The sequence below is a fragment of the Oxyura jamaicensis genome, chromosome 10 (genome assembly GCF_011077185.1).
Source record: "Oxyura jamaicensis isolate SHBP4307 breed ruddy duck chromosome 10, BPBGC_Ojam_1.0, whole genome shotgun sequence".
In the NCBI taxonomy this organism is placed as follows: domain Eukaryota; kingdom Metazoa; phylum Chordata; class Aves; order Anseriformes; family Anatidae; genus Oxyura; species Oxyura jamaicensis.
The window spans coordinates 3,991,543-4,009,967 of record NC_048902.1 but is presented as its reverse complement, the minus strand read 5'-3'; the positions used below and the strand labels follow the sequence as shown (position 1 = coordinate 4,009,967).

Genomic DNA, 18,425 nt, shown 5'->3' with positions numbered 1-18,425 from the left:
GATTGTACAAATGTAAATGTCATAAGCCCAGTAATCTTACTTACATTTATTTGTTATTTGTTCCCTCTTGATAGGTTGATACGGACAAAGCAGTGAGAGCTGCTCGCCTTGCTTTTTCTCTAGGTTCAGTATGGAGGAGAATGGATGCGTCAGAAAGAGGCCATCTTTTGGATAAGCTAGCAGACTTGGTCGAAAGAGACAGGGCAACTCTTGCTGTAAGTGGCACACAAAAATTAACAGTCAAATCACCTGTCAGTTTTACATTCTGAGAGCAAATTAACTCATAAGTGTGTTAGCATGAATAATATTTGAAAACTACAGTTAGCCTGATGACTGACTGGCTACTCAAGACCTAACCTGATCCAAAGCTCATAAAAATCAACAACAGCCTTTCAATTAATTACAAGCTTTAAATTGGACGCAAGAGAAATGAATGGTTATGTGTGGATGTGCATGCACATCTATGCCTGACATGTACACTTGTGACTTTTATAAAAAATAACTAAAAATCGGAAGACTGAGTGATTTGTGCAGATATTAATGAAAAATCAGGTGTGATGTTTCCTGATAACTGAACTGGTAACATAAATTCTGGGTATTGTGCTATTTAGCTCACATGTGAAACCATCTAAACGGTGGCATTGTTAATGTTGTTTTCCGCATGTCAAGTGCTTTGAACTAAGCTGCTGAACATCTTAATTCCAGCTTTGTCAACACTTAAATCATCTTACCACCAGTGTATACTGTAAAATCGCCACAGGGAGAAGGAAGTGCACAGCAAATCAAGTTTACTCTGCTTGTCATTTGATTTGTATTTCCACAGCCAAGCTCTTTACTGAACTGCACCACAGGCAATGCCATTAATTGCTCATGGGGATGTAAGTCAGCACAGAATTAGGCTTCTATTCTTCTCTATTGAAATTCATTTGATGGCTGGTGTGTTACACATGGGCGTACTTCACCCGTTCTTAATGATTTCTTTTAGGCAGCTATTGAGAGTCAGTTAAGCTACTGCACATCTTAGGACATTTTATTGCATTCTTTTTGCTAAATGATCTTACAGAACCCTGAGGATAGCTTATAAGATACTTCTAAAAATAGGAATATTAACTTAAAAATAAGGACATCAGGCTGTTAATTTATGAACTTCCCTAGAGGAGAGTTTGTTTATTTGATGGCAATAAATAAACTGGCTGTACGTTATAGATATCTCAGGCCTCAGCAGGAGTCTTGGCAGCCATATAGAGAATTTTTTATATTCACATCCATTATATGGAGGGATATGTCCATTCTCCTCTTTATGGATTCAAATCATTTATACGGGGTTACAAGGAGCCACTTTTCAGCTGTTATCATTAACATAACAGAACCTAGTTTGACAGGCATTTTTATCTTGGCTCCTGATTAAAACAATTTAGTGTTTATATATCTGGACCAAACACAGTGGCTATTAGGTCCAAAATGCAAACATGCACATGTATGTGGATGTGGATACATGCACGCAAGTACACAGATAGACAGACACAGACACACATGGACGCACATGTTTAAAAATCATAGTCATTCTAGAGTAACTGGTTGGTCTTCATTAAAATCTTTCTGTCATGATTGAAGAGCTGTTGGACAGTAAATACTGAAGTACAATAGACTAAAAATGCTACTGTATTTATATATTGACTTTTTCTTGTTCTCTAGACTATGGAATCACTCAACAGTGGCAAACCTTTCTTGCAAGCTTTCTATGTAGATCTTCAAGGAGTCATAAAAACCCTGAGGTATTATGCTGGTTGGGCAGACAAAATCCATGGAATGACCATTCCTGTAGGTAAGGGAGATTACAGCATCGGTGTGCAACTAAACCTTCTGAAGGCCAAATGCCTTAATAGATTACTTCATTAAAGACATAAAAGAAGCTTCTTTTCCTGGCTAAGATGAAATCAGACTTTTTTTTTTCCAGTGTATACTATGCTGCTGAGGCAGACATCTGAAAGTCAGCAATATATTGTTCTGTCCTACATGCACGTTGCAAAAAGTTTTTTGTTTCTCCTGCTTATGCCCATCTGAGAAGGAGATGGCTCAAAATCTGCAATGAAATATTGTAATACTTATAATAGATGAGAACACAAAAAAATACAGTGTTAACAGCCTGATTAAGAAAGAGCGTGCTTACCTATGTATCATGTTTATATATGTCTTCCTATTGCCTATGCAAATCATTTTACTTGAGACTAACACTGGATCCAAAGTAATTTATACTTTGAGAGAGTTTGCAGTGTTACTGTAGAGAACTGTACATGCATATCAGATATATTTTGTTATATATGCTTCCTGAAATCATGTGGTGGGATGAGTTTTATACTTTATGTATGAGAGTAATCTTTATGACTGCTAAGAAACTAGTTATTCTGCTCTGATTTTTTTGGTAAAATGATAACAGAAGAAATCCTCACTGTTATTTTTATTCAAAAAGTCTCTTCCTCCTCCTGCTCCTCCCTCCCAGCTGTTTAACAAATACAGGCTGAATTTTCTGTTGCAAAGAAATTCATTTACAGTCTGGACTAGATATACCAACTGCTGTAATTGTACAAAATGGCACGATAGCAAAGAATGATTTTATGCAGGTGCAGTCATTGAGATAAATGACTTACCTTTTACCTACATAAAGTAAGTCGTTGGGAAAGCAGTAAGGAAAACCAACATATATTCTATGGATTCTTTTCAGCTTCATGGTGCACACAGTTCATTGCACATGCATGTTAATTACACATTACTGAAGAAGACCAAAAAGCCTGCTGTCATTGTACAGCAGGCACCTTTACGCTGCCCATCTATTTCCTTAAAACTACATAATGTAACCTGATAGCTGCAGTACAGTATTTTGTCTCTGTACAACAAATCACAAGATGACCAAAGCAGGGCAAACAGATGATAACTATCGCAGTGTTAATCACCATGGTGTTCAGCTTATTAAAATGTCAGGGTGTACTGACTGATGTTTATCATCATTAGTATATTTTCACCCAAGAAATGACAAAATTATTATTTCTGGTGTAGCCTCTTCTGTAAGGCCTAATGAAGATTTCCATAGCTATTTAGGCTGAGATTCATAAATCCTGTTTTTGCTGCTTGCATTTCATATTTAAACATGCAGAAGTGCAGAGTGCACCATAAATTCATATATTCAGCAAATTTCCTGTTCCCTAATCCCTTTCTCCCTGGTCCATGAATACCTCCTTCTCACTTGTTAGCCCTGCAGGAACACAGAATTTAGGTCGGTCACCAAAAGGCACTGCCAGCTTAAGGAGAATAAATATTCTCTGATTATTCTTGTCCTCAAATGCTGAAACAGATGAAAACCCTGAATTTCTCAGTGTTGATGGGCTATGCAGGGGGAGAGAAAGCCACGTTTCAGCAGGCCTTCCTAAATGCAAACTTCAGTGCTAACACAGGTATCAGTAGTGTGCAATCCTAAGTTATGATTTCTGATATTCACAGATTTTCAGGTTATCAGTTGTAAAGGCCAGTGTTAAACAAGGTGCTCTTTACCTTCACTTACCATCAGCTTGTCAGAGGAAACCAAACAAGACAACAACAACAAAATAAAGCCCAATTAGATTTTCTCTTTCTGTTTAGTATGTTAATAAATCTGAAACCTCCCAGTCTTTTATGTTCCTGTTGAAGGCTTCTTTTCCTATAAAATAAAAACAGGCAAGTGATAGGCAAGTAGAAAATAGAGGAACAGTGTTTTTTACACTCACATTCCTTTTGCTCCAAAAATTGCTAAAACCTTCAGACTGCCCTTTGCTTGCTCCCATTCATAAAGGCTTGATAATTTAAATTAAAACTGAAATGAGGTTAGACTAGAAACTGTTAAACTAATCAAGTGAATGCAAGTGAAAAGGTATCTTTTCATACAATATATATGGCATAATATAGCTTAAGGAACCAACTCTGCTCTCCTCACACACTAGTTTGCTGTGTGCTGCAGTATGAGGCATGTGGTTATACTATGATCTTTAGGCAAATAAAGTATCTATCACACAGAAATCTGATGGAAATCTCAGCAAACACATCTGTAGAATGTATTGCTGTCCCAGAGTAAGATCCCTGGATAAATGAGGCTTTCTATTTAGAAAATACAAATCTCTGGACCAGGTGCTAAGCAGCTGCAAATTGATCAGGCTCTATTATTATCAATGAAGGCTAAAGAATGCCAATTTACATCAACTGAGAATGTTATATATATATATATATATATGTAAACAAACAAACACCAACCAACCAACCAAAAAAAACTACAAACTTTTTAGAATAAATTTTTAGATTGGATGTGGGATCAGACTGTCCGAACCTTCTCAGGCAACATCGTTCTGGCTGCCAGCTAGATAGCAGAAGGCTAAGAGTAACAAGCATCAGCAATAGCACCTTAGACTGTGTCATTACCGAGAGTTGTATACACATATAAGAAGAGTTTTAGAAGTTCACTGTTCACTCATTTTCATTGTGCTCCCTCATTTCATCCCTGTGCTCACTCATTTCATGTGTGAGCACAGGGAGCTTTCCGTGCTGACTGTTCAGAAAAAAAATGATTCACTTCTCCAAACTTGAGTTATTTTGCCATGTTAACAGCTTATTTTACCTTATGGACAAGGCAGCTCTTAGATAAATCTTTCACTTGTCCAGAGATATCTGAAGCTCCTGAATAACTTGAAGCCAAGGATGTTCACAAACATATTGTTAGAAAGCAATCTAAAAAAATCCTGTCTTAATAGTATCTGTGGATGATGAACTTTGGAAGTAGGTTTCAAAAAGAGCAACTGTCTACAGTCTGGTGGAAGAAAGCAGGACAAGCAACTCTGCATGGAAGTAATTGCTCTAAGGAAAGAAAGTGCTGCCCACATTTGGTAGAATTAACCACGATTTGTCTGACTTGGCAACCAGTTTCAACTTATCTATAACTTTATGCTATGAAGCACAGAGACATGTGGCAATGATTATGGAGTGATGATCTGAAGTCAATACGGTGCTAACATAACTGTGTTACTGTTATGTTGTCACCATCCTTCTGGCTGAGAATCCGCCTCTCACGGTAATACCAATTACAAGCTGGTATTTTTAGCAGACTCTTTTATATGCCTCTTGAGCGCTTAGACAATTTTGCCTGTATGATTTTGACTTCTACTTTACTTCTGTCTGATCTGGTGAGTCTTCTCATGGTATGCGAACCACATCTGTGAAATATGAAAATCAAACTGATCATCTCTACTTGTGAAACAATATTCTCATCTCCACAAGGAAGCTGTTAGGAATCATGAGACTGAAATAGTACAATGACATTTTATCAATGCAGAGCAAACTGACTGATGGACTGTTTTCTTGACTGATGTGAAACTCCCTTCTGTTTCCTCTGTTCTGTCCCTTGTCTTGGTTATAGAGTATTGTTACCTGTCTCATAACTGTTCTCTTTCTAGCCTCCAGCTGATGTATTGTTAGCTACTTTAGCTCAGATTTCTACTGAGAAAATTCTGTGACGTAGAGGTACAGAAATGAGCAAACCTGAAAAGAAGTTATTTCTAATCAAACTCAATTTCAAGTCTTTAGTTAAATGCAAGAAACTGTATAGATTAACCCATTTGCTGTCACCAGAAGTACATTGTAGCAGGTTCCCAAAATGTACTCTCCATTGTGCTGTTAGTTTTTCACCCAATACTGAACAACGCTGTGTGTAGCTCCAGACTGGGGCAGAGGCCACAAAGCTGCCTGGGTGCTCTCATGCCATGTGAAGGAAAGCACATGCACCTACCTGCACTGTGACAAGAGGAGCAAAATCATTGTAACTGCTTCTCCTCTTATTCCCTTTCTCTCTCTGACTGTTTCCTGTCCTGGTAAATCCTCTTCTGTGATTGATCCCAGGTAACATTCTCATTGTTCTCAAATGCTTTCTTAGTTGAAATGCTTTTTTTAAAGTAAAGAGAGTCAAGTTTATCTAGGTGACCAAGCACTGTCAGCCTAGGCACTCATTTGGGTTACATCTTTACTGTAACCCTTCCTTCAGCTGTAGCCTCACTGAAAAACATTTGACCTAAATTCAGAGGTAGTTTGAGTCTGGGCTAGTTTATACAGCTACAAGAATTGGTTTAGGTACAAAAGTGATTAAACTCCTTTGCAGAGGCAGGTCAAGCACATTAACAAAGCTGATGCTTAGTCAATGCCTTGATCAGTCCCAGCACGCACATCATTTTCCTGCTCTTTATCAGTTGAGAAGAAAGCTACATCATGCTACAGTATATATAATTGCAGCACGTACTCCCAGACCACAGGCAAGGGCTGAGGCAGCAACCATCAGGCAGCTTTGTGAAAGAGTATGAACTCCATCAGCCCCTATACCAGCTGTGAAAAATGAGCCAGCAGAGACTTGCTGCTTTAAGCAGGCCAGGCCATGTGAAAGGTTTCCACAGACCACAGGCCTGACCCCAAACCACAGATCTGTTTATTTCATGACCTGACTCAGGCTGCCCTGAGCTCAACAGTGTTTTCTTCAGTTACAGACTGCAGATCAAGCATAATAGCATGCGCTTTAATTAATGATATGTCTCACCTCTGGATATTGGTTTTTGCCATTTTTGCTTATCATGACCTTAAAAATAATTACCTGATCAGAAAGCTAAATAAGTATTTTCCTCAAACCTCACACCATTTCACCTGTTCGTGGGTGTCCATCCTGCTTGTCCTGCATTTTTGTTAGGATCTTTATTAGTCTATAATCTTACTTCTGTCAGAAGTCCTGTGAGAAAAGCTCAGAATTTCCAAGTTTCCAGTGGCTTTATGCCTTCATTTATCTACCTCTGTCTGTCCAAAAGGTTGGTGAAAACTTTTCTTATTCTCTCATCATGTTTTCCAGCTGCATCCAGCTTTTCCCTGTCAACTTAAGTTGACTGCCTGTTAGGCTTGAGGCCACATCTGATACAGGCCTTGTTCTACAAGGCATGGCTATGTGATGAGCCCTGTATTCTCCATAGTGTTGAGTTCTGCAGTGACTTGTGCTCAGTTGCACATCGGTCACAGGCTTACCACCTTCATTCCACATCTATGGCTTCTGGTGTACCATTCCATTACTTTCAACTCCCCTTGTCTTCAGTGGAAGATGAAAGAGATGTCACTATTTTCCCATATCTGCTTGTATCATTTGCTTTTATATTGCTTTATTCTAGTCAGTCCTTTCAGGAAATTGACTTTGCGACTCCTTCTTCTCTCATCCAGAAATCAGTAGAGGCCAGTAACTGGTTTCCTTGCTGCTGCCATTTTTTGTGCTGTACTGCTTGTCCTCTTTCCCAAGGAACAAAGCAGGCTACTTTCTGATGGGTTGCCTGCTTCCTTTGTTCTACAGAAAGAACAATTAGGTTGCTCCTGAACCTAGGTTTCCCATGCTAGCTCATGAAAAAACATTTCCATGAGTTCTTTATTTCTTTTACTGCCATCAAAGGCTGATCCTTAGAGCTTTTTTTTTGTTTGTTCTGCCAAGTCAAACTGCACTTGAGAGTAACCATGCTCATCTGTTTCAGATGGAGATTATTTTACGTTTACAAGACATGAACCCATCGGAGTGTGTGGACAGATCATCCCTGTGAGTATCTCTACCAGCGCCTTCTATTTATTTTCATTTAAACCAGCTCTCTTTAAAGACACATAAAACATGGTCCTCAGCTATGTGTGTTTTCCATTACGAAAAAAGCTGAGCTCATATTGTTGACATATCTTTAACAGCCTCCCTGCAAATGCTTATTTGAACATGCTAATAGGGTTTAGGCTCTGTTATTAGGAGTTAAGTTCTCAAGTCATAGAATTCTCATGATTAAAACAAGCAAAGCAAAACACAGTGTTAATATGCTGGCTGTGGTTATAGATGTTCACACAACTTACGGAAAATTGATGCTTTGCTGTGGCAGTCTTTTTATTTATTTAGTTTTTACTGTGATTTAACAGGCTCCTCAGTTCCTGGGAGAATGTGATGCATTTTAATTCTATTCTTTCCTGCTATTTCTTTTACAAGACTGGAAGAGAAGAAGAAACTCCAGGAGACATATAATTACAATTAACATTGCGTAGCTAGTAAGAGACATTAAATGTTTATTTTATTTGTTATGAGAGAGAAACACAGTGTTTCGTCAAATATAATACTGCCCCTACACTCCAATATACATCCTTAACACACTGTTGCTGAACATGACATGGGAATTACACTGAAAAGCTAACTTTTTCAGAAGAACTAGTTAACTGGCTTTGGCAGAAATTTCAATGGGAGGCTCATATATAGCTCTTAAAATATTGTGTGGAAGCTTTTTTCCTTGACAAAGCATTGGGGAACTAATCAAGACATTCTCTGAAAATTTTCTTCATGTTATTTTGTTCATGTTAACCACAAACTCACTTAACAGCAACATGCAGCATTTCCATTAAATGAGGAGCAGCCAGAAAAGATTACTTTAACAATGCTTAAGCCTGTTTTCCCTGTTTACATTTGTTGTTATTTTATGCCTTTGTTAAGGCATAAAACGCTGCGGAAGTTCGGAGTCTGTGGCTACAGCCATCCTGCAGACATCTATGCATTATCCAATTCCATTCACAAGTCATCTTTATGATTTCACACCTTTATGGCCATTGTTCAGATCAGTGCATGGATGCAAAATGGCAACCTCAACAGCTAATCCCAAAGTTGCTAGACATTTCTTTGGATTGTCTCACTGAGCTTAACGGACAAATCTGCTGAAGAAACCTTGGCCAAGGGCTGAAGCAGGATTTATTTAGTTTATATCTGTAAAACTCCTTTTCTGGGGTACCCAGCCATCTACACTTGTTCATTCCCCCCCCACACACACACACCCCCAGTTTCTGCTTTGAAACTTCTTCTACACAGCTGTCATACACATCTACTCTAACACTCCTGCTAATCTGTTACATATTTCCTCCACAGCTACCAGTCACAGAGTACAGCCCCAGGCCCGCTGCATGCACTCAGCCATTACACTACCAAATACATTATTACAAAAATAAAATTAAACAGCAAGCCTAGCACTAAACTCCTCGTCTTCGTTCACATCCTAGCTTCCATCAAAACATACTCTCTTTGGCAGCTTTGTAGCATAAACAGGGCTACGTACTACCCTATAAAACTCGTCAAAGCTCTCCTTGCAATACCATTACAAGTGCAGGCTGTCAGCACGCTGTTGGCCCAATAGCTCCCCTCCTAGGTTTATATACTAGAGATGGAATTAAAACATCACTTTGTCTCCGGAGTTTATAAACAACTGAGGGAGTAAAAAATTGGGTGTTCAGTGAAGAAAAGACAGTTGTGTATTTTTTCAAGCTAGCCAGGGGCTAGAGAGATGTCTATGAGAGTGGCAGCTGATATGCATCAGGCAGTAACAAGTTCTGGCCAGTGGCTGACTGATAGTTTCTATTTTCTTTCCAAAGGAGATTATATGCCTTTATGAGAGGGATGCAATTATTTTATTATGCTAGTATTTTCACCAATATCACTGAACTATCCACTTAACTTGTTAGGATCAGACCTGGCTGCAGAAAGCCAAAGACTTGTTACTCTTATCTTTACCCACAACTTGTTTATACACCAAATTACATAACCCACTACATATTCTGCTGCAGTTACATCAAGTTGAAATTAATGGTGATGCAGAATTTTTATTTCAGCGTTTTTTGTCAACTTTGCACTGTCTTTTTTGTGCCTTTCATATAAACTGCAGAGTAAGAGATTTTTGAGAAAAGATACTAATGAAATGCTTTGACCTAATATTGGCATTTATAGACGAGTTTTACTGTAATTTCATCATTTAGTGATTATGTAATTTGAGTATAAATCTTCTGTCTTAAGATGTATTCTAAGAATGGAAATGTACATCTAAAAATGCTTCAGCATGAACAAACAGTTCATTCTGAATGTATCAGTAGCAAGAACCATTTGTCGTGAGAGTTAAAAGTGCCAACTGCAAAACAGTAAATGAAATAAAAAGCTGTGAGTAAAAAAATTAACAGATAGCAGATTATTTTATAAAGACTGCGGGTCGGGTCTTTTTTTCTTTGAACTGAAGAGACAGAACTAAAAGGTCATTGTTCTCACTTTCTTAATGGCAGTAATTTAAAAAAAAAAAAAAAATCCTTGCTTTGTGCTGGGCAAGATTTATGTTGAGGATAGGCCTGAGAAGTAAGTGAGGTAGCAGCTTGACATCTTGAAAACAAAACACTGCTGCAGTATTTTTCCATCTATCAACTTTTATTTTTTCCTACAGTGGAACTTCCCCCTGCTGATGTTTGCATGGAAGATTGCTCCAGCTCTGTGCTGTGGCAATACAGTAGTTATTAAACCTGCAGAACAAACACCACTCAGCGCTCTCTATATGGGAGCCCTCATCAAGGAGGTAAGAATAATTGACAGGAATAATGTCCGTCTCTCCTTATGGAGAAGGAACTACCAGCACATGGCTGGTTTAACATGCTCTTGTCAGTTTTCATAAATCATGCTTCCCTGCATTCATTCCTATTTTGACAGGCTGGCTTTCCACCAGGAGTTGTCAATATTTTGCCAGGATTTGGTCCAATTGTTGGTGCAGCCATAGCATCTCATGTTGGCATTGATAAAATTGCATTTACTGGATCTACTGAGGTAAGTGTTCCCAGATAAATACTTCGGGAGATAGAATTAAGTTTTTCACTGTCACTGAATAAAAGAGATGCATTTATGTAACACCGGTCTGTCCCTCCCAGCTAAGCTTATATACTGTAGTACTATCACAGCCTAAATGGCTTTTTTCCTCCAGCTCCTGCTGTGCCCAGCAACTCAGTACAGGAGATATGGCTAGAAAAATATTGCTGGGATTTCCTGTGGGCTTAAGAGGATGTGAATCACATGCAAGTAAGCAGAACATCCAGCGTATATCACAGCATACATAAATTCTGCTTTAGCATTCATAACTTGTGTATCTTGGCATACTTGGGGAAAAGAGGAGAGTAAAGGGGCAAACTGGGGCAAATACACTTCAGCTTTGATGCAGCATTCAAGTATACAGAGGAGGAGAAGGTCTAGAAAGGAAGGCTTGCAGGGAGAAAAGGAAATTGTCCAAGGTGTCTGTTCCCAGAATGATGGAAAGACATTGACCAGAAGATGGCGGAGACAATGGTCTCCTGGATGCCAAAATATCTTGCAAAGATTCAGTGATGCAGACGTCACAGAGGAGGTTAGGACTGAAGAGGAAGGCTGTCATCTGCAGAAAGAGAAACGAAGCCAGCTGTTATCAGGGTTGGGCGGGGGGGATGATAGAGGTACTCCAGACTGAAGTCACAGGAGAAGGGGCCTTATCTCATCCTCTGAAGGCAGACAGAAAGGAATCTCCATGGGAGTTTCAGAGCTGGTTATATTTAGAGGGTGCTAAAAACAGGCCCTTTTCAATTCAAAATCTGTCAAGCTTTTGTATGGAGGGAGCTCAACCCCGGAGATCCAGTCTGTGTTTGATATGCTTGACTCCCACTCGTGGCAGTTGCAGGCTGTATGCATCCCAGGGATGCTGCACTTCACACTGAGTCAAGTTTGTTGAGTCAATAAATAGACTGACCAGACAGCCCTACTAGATACGTGTGTGTACATCCCTGGTGTGCCCAGGGATTGCAGACACTAGATGAACTCTTTCAAATAAATAATTTTGGTGGAATTATCCTGTAATTGTTTGAAGTTACCACATGAGCCTAAATTATCAATAAAATGTAGCTGTATGCCTAATTTACATACACAGTTATCTTTCAATTACTATATGCACATGAATTTTTATGGCAATTTTAGATTATAACATACACTGGTTATATACTAAGTCAGTGGCACCATCAGATTTCAGATGATTCTGAGGAATTACTATAGTCTTTACATCTCCTGTAACCAATTTATATTAGCATCCTAGAGTACTGAAAACCTTAATACGAGCTGATTACCCCCCATAAATTAAGTTGAAACAATTGTTTTCATAAAGATATGTGGTCTCTGTTTAAGATAAATATTCTATTATACAGGATGTTGCACTGTTTGGAGGAGGAAAAATACAGATGGGTTAGGTTTCAAAGTTGTCTTTTGTAGCCAAAATAAATTTTTATTGTAGCTCCAGACAGCTTTAGTTTTAATAGGCGTTTAAACTCAAAAGCTGTGGGTTTTATACTAACTCAGTGCCTACCTTTAAAAGCCTTACTAATAGGAAGTGAAAAGCATTACAGAGATGAAAAAGACATTCTCTAAGAACCTAAAGCAAGAACAGATGGAACGTTTTAATGCAGGGTTAGTGTAAACTATTCCATATTGTTTCTGATTTCCTGTAACACTGATTTTTTGTAAGAGCAAGTCAACATTGTAACATTTTAAACACAATGCTGTGATATGAGCTGAACAATAGTGTGTGACTTCTTCAAAATAGTTTTCCATTTTTAATGAAATAATAATGGAAATATTTTGTCTCTCTAGTCTTGAGGCATGTCAGTTGTAAATTTCAGTGATGTGGACTTCCGATAGCCATCAGACATGCAAATGGCAAGAAACTAACTTCCATTTCAGCCTTTCATCCAGGTGCTAGTTAAGGCAGTTAATACTTTCAACATGAGCAAGTTAATAGTAAAACCAATCAATACAATAGCAAACCTCTTCAAGTTTAGATACCTGAAGCATGTTTTCTTCTCAAATTTCCACCATGGAGTTCTTTCAGAGAAAAATATAAATGGTTTACCTTTCAAATGTATACTTCTGCCTACTGAAAACTTCCTATTTGCCTGTAAAAATCTCACATATACACACAAGCAAAGGCTATTGCTACCTATTTCCTGCAAAGTTTTTTTTTTTTAAAAAAAGAAAGCAGCAGAAATCAGGCTGCTCTTCCTACAAATAATTTTAATGCTAACAGTTATAGACTCCATTCCACAGAAAAGAAACAAGAGCAAGAAGGCCAAGTTCATGACCTTATCTCAATAAAGTCTGATACAGCCACACCAAAGATCCATCCAGCCTAGTACCTTATCTTGCAACATGACCAGTAACAGATTGCTTATAGAAGAACAGAGCATGTGTGATCCTTTCCCTGCTGTAGCCTCACAACCTCTGGTAGTTGACAATTTAAATACTTCCTGAGCCTAAAGATGTGAGTGGACGATTGTATTGTATTTAATATAGTGACCGATGGCCATGTCATCCTTGCAATCTCTTCAAGATTTGCCTTCATGTTAATGTAGCAAGGAATGGAAAGTTTCACAGTTTTGCAACTGTGTGCACTTAAGAGTTTGTTTCCAACATCGATAGGAACTGTTTGCTTCTAAGGAGTTCAGTAAGTCCAAGGAGAAGCTTAACTCTGAGCAGGAAAAGGAAAGTCATGGCTGGGGACAGTACCCTGGCTCTATTTCTTTTTCATTTCTCAGGTTCTCTAGTGCTTCCAAAACTAAGTACTATTTACTTTTCAAACACTCTCAAGTACTATGTGAAAAATCATCTAGAAAGACCTATTTTCCTGTGGTATCATCACTGTTAGATTCCACTTCTCTCTTTTCTTCTGACCCTTCTTTTTATGGGTTAGTTTATGCAGAGAAGAACAGCAGTCTTCCAGCTCTTTCTTCCCTAAGAGTACTTCTTGTGGAACATCCTCCCATGGATCACTTCCTCTCCCAGTCACATAGTACATGGCTCTCAAAACTCTTCCCTCTAAAGCTCAGAAGGAAGGGCTCTGCAGACACCCAGTGGGCTATGAATTTCACTTTGACAACTGTTGCACTAAAAGAAATAAAATCATACAGAGTAAGAAAGCAAGCTTAAAAATACTGTGTCTCCTTAAGTTCCAGCAGCTTTCTTGGCTTCTCTGCTCTCTTTGGTTCATACTCTTCAGCTTTTTAACAGAAGTGTTTATTTTTACCATGTTGTTTTTAGTGAACCAGAGCTGATCCACAGACTCCATAATTATGGCCATCTCCTCTAAGGCTTCACTGACACATTTCTTCCTCATCTTTCATAATCATTGAACTTAAACTGCCAAAAATGATCTTTCCCCAACCGATCTGACCATGTCAACACTTGTTCCCATTCCTTACCTACCTTCCCTTGAAAGATCATAAGCATTTTAAGCATCCCATTACATTTTACAGTATTTCTCCTTGATCTTTCTGGTCCCTAGTTGAAGGGAACTGGTTTAGTTCTGTTTAACAATTAAATTTTCCTGTAGGACTAACTACCAACAATTTAATTAAAATTCAGTCTGTTCTATTTTCTGAGCTTCAGAACAGATCCAAACTCTGGATGTCTGGTTCACCCATGTAATTGGGCTGCAGAGCTCAGAAGTACAGGAGAGGTTATGTAAGTCTCTTATTCTCCAGTTAAATGAGCAGCAGACCTTATTGATTTCCAAGAAAACTGCTCATGAGGACACAATTTTTACACATACTAACACATGCAGTAAGGTTCTTCTTCACCTTCCAGTTACCTTCTTATTGTCTGGAAGAACTTTTGCAAAGGTGTGAGAAGTAAAAGATCAACAAACAGTATAGAAAAGCAGCCATAAAGAAGCTGCTTTACTCTTCTTATGCCTTTACTTTCACACAGGACTGTGAATACAAAGTCACTACAAATACGGCTATATTTTGACTGCTGTGAGCTGTCTGGCCATGCCTATAAGTGGGCTCCATTTGAACTGGAATGGGGTACCTGTAAGTTCCTGGTGCACATGGAATAGTTAGGCACAGTCTGTTTTGGACTTAAGATTAGAGATGATTATGGAGAGTAAGAAGCTATGCATCTAAGAAAATGAGCATCTAAAGGACTGGCTGGATTAAAAATCTTGTTTGCTGCAAAAGTGTAATGAGTTCTAACTTCTGTTCAAAAAAACAAATGTGTTACCTCCAAATCAGAGTGGCTTACAACTCTCTCCAGTTGTCAGATGCTCTTGAGATGAGAATCATAGATAGTACACAAAATATTTGAAGCCTTGGCCAACTAGAAATTTATCCTAAGTGGCTGCTTTCGACTTTGTTCAAACTATGACCCATTAAAAGGCGGACAGATTAAAGATAGGATTCAGGTCTGTGTCCATGCAGTTCTGTGGAGTAACCCAAATAAATATCCAATAAATTGTTCCGGATGCCTGTGTAAACGAAAGGTCTATAAACAACTTAAAAAAAAATAACAGAAGAGTCTGCATTTTGCTTGGCAGAATGTTTTCTTTATGCACTTAGATTAACAAACCATGATCTCATCATTAGTCAACAAGATACTAGAGAGACCATCAAAGCAAACTACAGGAGCGTCGAGGTTGATTCATGCCAAACAAATGTTTGTAGCTAACAGCTGTATTACCACTGATTCTAATTTACTCGGCAGGATTCGCCTTTCATTTCCAAAGTGATATGAATGTCACAATGCATGATGTAGACAGAATGTCTACCTACTGCACCAGTAATGAGTTGTGTCAGTTCTCCTGGATCATACAATCTCATGCTGGTTTTGGACATCAGGAATTACATCCTAACATTTTCCACTTCAACAAGAATCCTAAAGGTGATTTGTCCTGTTTTGAGACATCTGTTAGCTTACAATGCTACAGACATGCCCTGTTCAAAGTAAGAATAGTTTAGGCAGGCAATATCATTTATTCTATTCTATATTCTATATTTATTCTATATTATATAAATTCTTGCTTCTGCTTAACCTGTTTGATCATATCTTGGACAACCATGCTTCCTGAATTAAAAGTTGTTCTTTCCTTTTTCACTCCTTGGTAATTTTGGAAGAATTTAGGGAACTGTCCTTGGATGACTATGGCCCACAACAATTATTATGCCAAAGGGATGTGCCTTTTTAAAACTGAAACAAATGGGGTGATGTACAAACCCTTTCAGTCAGTAAGAGTTCAGCCACAGACTTCCACAGGGCCAGTATTTACCCAAGGAACAACTAAGCCATTTATAGCTTAGGATTCTCTCCAGGGATTTCTGTTTGGGATTCCCTTTTCACGTGCTGAACGATTCACTGTGCTTTCTTCAGTGCTGGTCCTCACAAAGGGCATTGCACAGTCAAATAATGCTGCTCTTCTTCATGCCAAATTTTTAAAATACACTTGTCTCTGCTGAATCTGGGGACATGTCCCAAACATCCTTGTCCCAAAATGTTACATTTTCATATAATCTGGATTTAAATTTAATAATAATAATACAAACATCATAGACTAAGTAGAAGCATGGGTTTGAAAGTTTTGCCAAAACACTTTCTGCCAGAAAACAGAGGAATTTTTGTATCTGATCATACCATCTCCTAGAAGCTTATCCATTCCTAGAAGCTTAAACCATCTCCTAGAAGCTCTTGTAATTTACAACACTTACCATTCTTCAGAAACCTTCCCAATAACCCAAGAACACTGTAATAGCAAAAATGGGTAGTCCAGTTACTTAAAATGTCTATGTAGCTGATGATCTATGTTTCTTCCATCAGTTTTTGCACTGTTCATGGCATCTTTTAATTTACAAAGGAAACCCTTCACAGTCTTGTCTATGGTAGAGTGCGAGAAAATTATCTGCCATTCATCTAAGCTTTTGATTCAGGTGTTCCCCAATAGCTTAACGTGTATCTGTGACAAAAGGAGGCTCAGAGCAGAGGAGAAGCTGGAGGTTCTGACAAAGATGTAGAGGAAGTATCACAAACCTTGGAGGTTTGCTTTTGACTTGTGAGACTTCCAGTGCTTTAAAAGGCAAAAACACCCTGTACCATTTAGATACTGATTTCTGTCTGAAAACAGAAAATTAAGAGAACACAAAAGGCAATAGACTTTTTTTGAATTTCTGCACAGAAGTATTTAAAATGATTGCATGAGCATCCTCGTGAAAGAGATATTAAACTTCCAACACAGAATGTACAAATAAGCAACAAGCAAGTGTTGTTTATCACAATATACTCTCAATTCCTAACATCCTACAGTTCACAGTTCAGAAACTGTTCTTCAAGAAGCTGTTTTGCATAGGAGTGTTCCAAAATGTTTCTTTAATCTTTTGTTGTTGTTGTTGTTCTGAGTAACAGATTGTTTTCTTTGAGATGGGCCAAATTACATCTGCCTCACCCTCCATGCAGCTTACAAGGTTATGGTACTTCACAAGCTATCCAGGGATACTCCTGATATCAATCTTGAAGCCTATTCAAAATAAGGATGGGGAGTCAGGGGTTTCTCTGCCAACATTCCTGCTGAATAAATGCACAACTCCATTATCTGTGGGGGAGTCCTCTCTTCCAGTGTTCCCTTGCAAGTCTGTACTGCCTATTGGGAGCTCACAGCTATATCTGAGACACCACAGGAAGCATGTACTGAAAGACCGTACAGATTGGAACACTATCACTTATCCCTTTCATGCTGTCTTTCTCCATAAAGAGAGGGTTGGTTACAAAAGGCTGTCTTTGTCGCTAAATAATCACAGCTCCGGTGCCCTCCCTAAGACTTTTCTCAACCTGTGTATGTCGGGCACAAAAGGAGCACAGTGAAGAAAAATGCTGAGCAGCATGAGCCCTACCAACCTCATGTCTATGCTGATTTCTGATGGGAAGGATACAGTGAGGCTGTTAAGTTTATACTTGCAAAATCAACAATAATCTCCCTGTATAACAGTACTCCGAACGCATTTTTTCAAATTAACACTATTGTCTCCAAGCCTCATGGACTTCAGTATTTGCCATTCATAGTATTTGGACTTGCATATTTGCCAAACACTTGTTTGCATATAGTTCTTTTGAAGTCTGTATTTACAGACAGAACAGTTCTGACATTGAAATAGTAGAATGGAAGGGCGGGAGGGATGGAGGGCTGAACACCTTGCTTTGGTTTCTTCAGTTTGTTCTGCTCTTTGTGGATTTTTGTTGGGAAAGAGCTGATTGCTGTTCTTTGAAAGAGGGGGAGGTTCAAGGCAGTGAGGGTGTGAATGGCATTGGCTGGCACTGGCTATAAACACAGCACTCTCACTGGTTTAGTGTACATTTCCAGCACAGTTTGAGAGGCTGGAATTTGCAGATGACGTGCTCGATATAAGTAGTGGGAGTAGAGGGCAGGAAAGGTCCTTCTTTTTCATGTTCACTTCTGGCTGTCAGTCAAACACAGCAATAAAATCAGCTCCAATTAAGGGGATATGCAAGGAATTTCATGATAATGTCAACACTCCATTCCATCAATACAGGGGTAAGGAAAAGAAGCTAATGTTGATTTCTTTAAAATAAATAAATAAATAAAAAGCCTCTCCTACACAATTGTGGTATCACCAGATACACACTTAATCACAATGGTAAATAAAGTCATTCACAATTCCTTCATTATCCTGTGGGGGCTTTTCTTTTCTTTTCTTTTCTTTTCTTTTCTTTTCTTTTCTTTTCT

The 18,425-nt window shown here is 38.6% G+C and overlaps 1 protein-coding gene across 2 annotated transcripts in view; it reads left to right on the top strand.

Annotated features, from left to right (window-relative positions):
* ALDH1A2 (aldehyde dehydrogenase 1 family member A2) overlaps positions 1 to 18,425 on the top strand; it is a 56,729-nt gene that overhangs the window by 26,009 nt on the left and 12,295 nt on the right. For both annotated transcript variants that reach the window (XM_035335462.1, XM_035335461.1), the window contains exons 3-7: positions 75 to 215; positions 1,696 to 1,825; positions 7,563 to 7,624; positions 10,305 to 10,433; positions 10,565 to 10,678. In XM_035335462.1, the coding sequence (XP_035191353.1) occupies positions 141 to 215; positions 1,696 to 1,825; positions 7,563 to 7,624; positions 10,305 to 10,433; positions 10,565 to 10,678 (510 nt within the window). In that variant the 5' untranslated portion in view covers positions 75 to 140. The remainder of the gene's footprint in view (positions 1 to 74; positions 216 to 1,695; positions 1,826 to 7,562; positions 7,625 to 10,304; positions 10,434 to 10,564; positions 10,679 to 18,425) is intronic.